This window comes from Sinocyclocheilus rhinocerous, unplaced genomic scaffold (assembly GCF_001515625.1).
Source record: "Sinocyclocheilus rhinocerous isolate Xijiao unplaced genomic scaffold, SAMN03320098_v1.1 scaffold942, whole genome shotgun sequence".
Lineage (NCBI taxonomy): Eukaryota > Metazoa > Chordata > Actinopteri > Cypriniformes > Cyprinidae > Sinocyclocheilus > Sinocyclocheilus rhinocerous.
Window position 1 is genome coordinate 861,632 of NW_015627890.1, and position 3,961 is coordinate 865,592.

At 36.8% G+C, this 3,961-nt stretch overlaps 1 protein-coding gene across 1 annotated transcript in view; it reads right to left on the minus strand.

Moving 5' to 3' along the window:
* The window catches only part of lrch3 (leucine-rich repeats and calponin homology (CH) domain containing 3), a 23,577-nt gene extending 20,915 nt beyond the window's left edge, over positions 1-2,662 (minus strand). The window contains exon 1 of the mRNA XM_016547411.1: positions 2,298-2,662. Coding sequence (XP_016402897.1) covers positions 2,298-2,553 — 256 coding nt within the window. The 5' untranslated portion in view covers positions 2,554-2,662. The remainder of the gene's footprint in view (positions 1-2,297) is intronic.
* Positions 2,663-3,961: the final 1,299 nt, after the last annotated feature.

Consider the following 3,961-nt stretch of genomic DNA (forward strand, 5'->3'; position numbering starts at 1 on the left):
CTTTAAAGTTGTCCATATGAAGTTCTTAGCAATGCATATTACTAATCAAAAATTAAGTTTTAATATATTTACAGTAGGAAATTTATAAAATATCTTCATGGAACATGATCTTTACTTAATATCCTAATGATTTTTGGCATAAAAGAAAAATCAATAATTTTGACCCATACAATGTATTTTTGGCTATTGCTACAAATATACCCCAGCGACTTAAGACTGCTTTTGTGCTCCAGGGTCACATATGGGGTCTTATACAGCTCTCATGCAGGACACACTGCTTTTCTGATTGTCATTCGTGCGATGAAATGAAAATCACATGTCCGAACACGTCTAGAAACTCCTAAACCATAATGCCTGCACCTGTACGTGTCAGATAAGCAAGCTACATTACTAGTTTCGTTTGATTACAGTAGGTCCTGTTTTGATGTGCGTAAGAGGCAGGTATTTAAAAAAATGTTGAATAGTGAGTAATAGTACCAATAATATAATTCTCAGTCACTATACACATACATGCGCTTTAAAAAGCAATAGATTGATTGGAATAATCAGTGAAGCATCTGTTCATCTACTATAATAATAAAATACAGCACGTGTATATGTATGTATATATATATATATATATATACTTTAATATTATTAAATTAAACAAAAATGACGTTACAATGTCACATAATAGAAAACTAAATATTTTACACATTTATATTATTCATTTTTCACAGAATAAATTGTGTCTTTAAACATGAAAAAATATACAGAAGCCTTTTAAATTTAGGATAGGGGTCCCCTTGGACGAGGATGATTATGTTTGGGGGTCCATGGCATCTAAAAGATTATAAAACCCCTGATTCATATGACCAGCAACCACCCATCAATATTTTCATCATCAAAAGCTTTCGCTGGATCTCATATGGTCAAGCAACTCAGCAAGTTCAAACCTCTGTCTACTTAAAGGATTAGTTCCATTCCAGAATAAAATTTTCCTGATGATTTACTCTCCCTCATGTCATCCAAGATGTTCATGTCTTTCTTTCTTCAGTCGCAAAGAATTTAAGGTTTTTGAGGAAAACATTCCAGGATTTTTCTCCATATAATGGACTTCAATGGGAACCAACGGGGGGCTGAAGGTCTAAATTGCAGTTTCAGTGCAGCTTCAAAGGGCTCTATCTAATCCCAACCGAGGAATAAGAGTCTTATCTAGCCAAACCATCTGTCATTTTACTAAAAAATAAAAATAAATACTTTTTAACCACAAATGCATGTCTTGCTCTAGCTCCGCGTTGTGCATCCGCAAATTCCGTAATCACATTGGAAAAGTCACAGCTCTTAGTCTGTGTGCTCCGGTTCAAAAAGGTAGGGTTGGGTGAAAAACTCCATCTCATTTTCTCTTCCAACTTCAAAATCGACCTTTTTTTGTAAAGGGCTTTTGACTCATCTTTGCACTTTTCTTTGTAAACACTGGGTCGGTGCTTCCGCCTGCGTCACGCGTGACCTTTCCAACATGACTATATAATGCGTAAAGTCCAGCTACTGCAAGATGAGCATTTGTGGTAAAAAAAAAAAAAAGTATACATTTTTATTTTTTTAAGAAAATGACAGATGGTTTCGCCAAATAAGACTCTCACTCCTCGGCTGGGATCGTGTAGAGCCCTTTGAAGCTGCAATTCGGACATTCAGCCCGTTGGTCCCCATTGAAGTCCATTATATGGAGAAAAATCCTGGAATCTTTTCCTCAAAAACCTTAATTTCTTTGCTACTGAAGAAAGAAAGAAAGACATTGAACATCTTGGATGACATGGGGGTGAGTAAATGAAATTACCAGGAAATTTCTATTCTGGAAGTGAACTAATCCTTTAAAGATGAAACCCTTTAATATGACTGCATACCTCAAAACCTCATAAACAGACCTTATAAAGTCAACAAGATGATCAAACCTGTCAAACAAAACCTGTTCGGGTCTCACATAAACTAACGTAACGTACACGGAGCTGAATTTGACAGATATCTGACGCATGTTCCTCAAGTGTCCCATTAACATCAACCATGACCTGAAAGTTTACGAGTTAATCTCAACTTTAGACAAAGCTCATTTCTGAAGGTGAAACGTTCACATTTATTGGACACAAATGACTGATCATGAGTTCAGATGGGCTTCCAGCCCAGCACTCACCCGCGTGTTTACACCATCAAACACAGTGTAAACTAGTGTAAAACTCGCCCGCTGCGGTTTTAATGTAGCTTGTGGGTGAGTTAACGGTTGAAGGGGAACAGAATATAAAGATTTGGCTCGGTAACGTTACCGGCCCGGGTGGTGTCGGTCAGGTCGTGTCCGGCGGCGCTCCTCGGGAACTCCTTCAGCTTCCTGCCGCTGAGGTTGAGCGCTCCGGTGGCCGCCGCCTCGTCCAGCGCCCGGTCCAGCGAGCGGTTCCAGGACGCGGGTCCGGGAGCATTGGATAATCCGTGATGAGTAGTTCCCGCCGCCGCCGCTCCGGCGGGATGGCCGACGGTAAAAGAGGGCACGGCGCTTTCCGCGGAGAGCAACACCGAAGCCGCCATTACACAGCTAACACTCCCGCTGGATCCTCACGGGCCCCACACGAGCGCAGACAGCGGCAGTGCGCATGCGCAGAGGGCAGACCGGGATGTAACGGAGCCCGAGCGAGGACAGAAACCAGCAACCAGAGGCAGACTCACGTGACTTCTCACAATAAAAATGTGAATTGGGGTTTAATTTACTTTCCTCTGCTTATTAATCTTTCCGTGTATTTATTATTAGACTATTTATTACTTTTTTTTTATTCATAGCTATATTTTTTATTGTGTTTTACACACAAACACAATGAAAAAATATAGCTATGAATATATAACAAACAATAAAACAAACTATAAAAACGCCAACCAGTACATTTATGCTTGCATTAAATACATAAATGCATGCATATGAGGGTAGCTGACAAATATGGACATTTTTGTTAAAAAAAAAGATTTTAAGTTGAATAAATAAATATGTTATTTATTTATTTTAATACATTTTTAATATCTAAGTAATAAAGGTGTTCATAATTTCTTTTTATGTAGGAAAATGGCATGGTAAATAAATGTCAACGCTTGATCTGAGATAAAACTAAGGCATAAGTGCATCCAAATCTTGATTTAAAGTTTGTTTATATGATTCAAATGTTGAATGTATGATTCAAAAGTTTGTTTATATGATTCAAATAACATGAATCAAAGAAAAAAATATTGGTTTTGCGGTTATAATTGATCAACTCTTGCAGAAGGGAGTGAATGACATATAAAAGACATGTAATGAAAAATGCATTCCCATCATGTAATTTAAATATATAAATATGCAAATGCCCCCTACTGGTCATTTTATAAAACTGAGAATTGGGTTGTCAACTCAAAAACCCCTAAATTAATTATTTTTAATAAAAACACACACTATATTATAATTGCATTATTTCACTGTATTATTTTAATTAAAAAAAACATTATTATAAACAACCATTACCACATTATGCTAACAGCCAACAGAGATTTACATTTGTTTAATGATGGGTTTTATATCAGTCCACGGACCAACAGTTGAAAACTGGCTTTATTTTTACAAAGACAAAAAAGAGAGAAATTTTTAAAGTCTTTTTTTTTATTTTTCATGTTCTCTACACATACAACTGAATATGTGGATCTTCATTTCCTTGAGCGAACAGTCAAAGAACACACATTCAGCTCTAAATGTAGAGGAAAATCCAATAAAGGTGCATAGTACCAAATAATGATAACAATTAAAGTGCCCCTATTATGGGTTATGAAAGGTTAATATTTTGGTTTTGGGAGTCCCCAACAACAGGTTGACATGCATGCAAGGTCAAAAAACACTTTTATTGTCTTATAATATGCATTTGTTTTTACCTTACTTGCTCAACGACTCCCAAACGATTCGCTCAACGATTCATTTTTC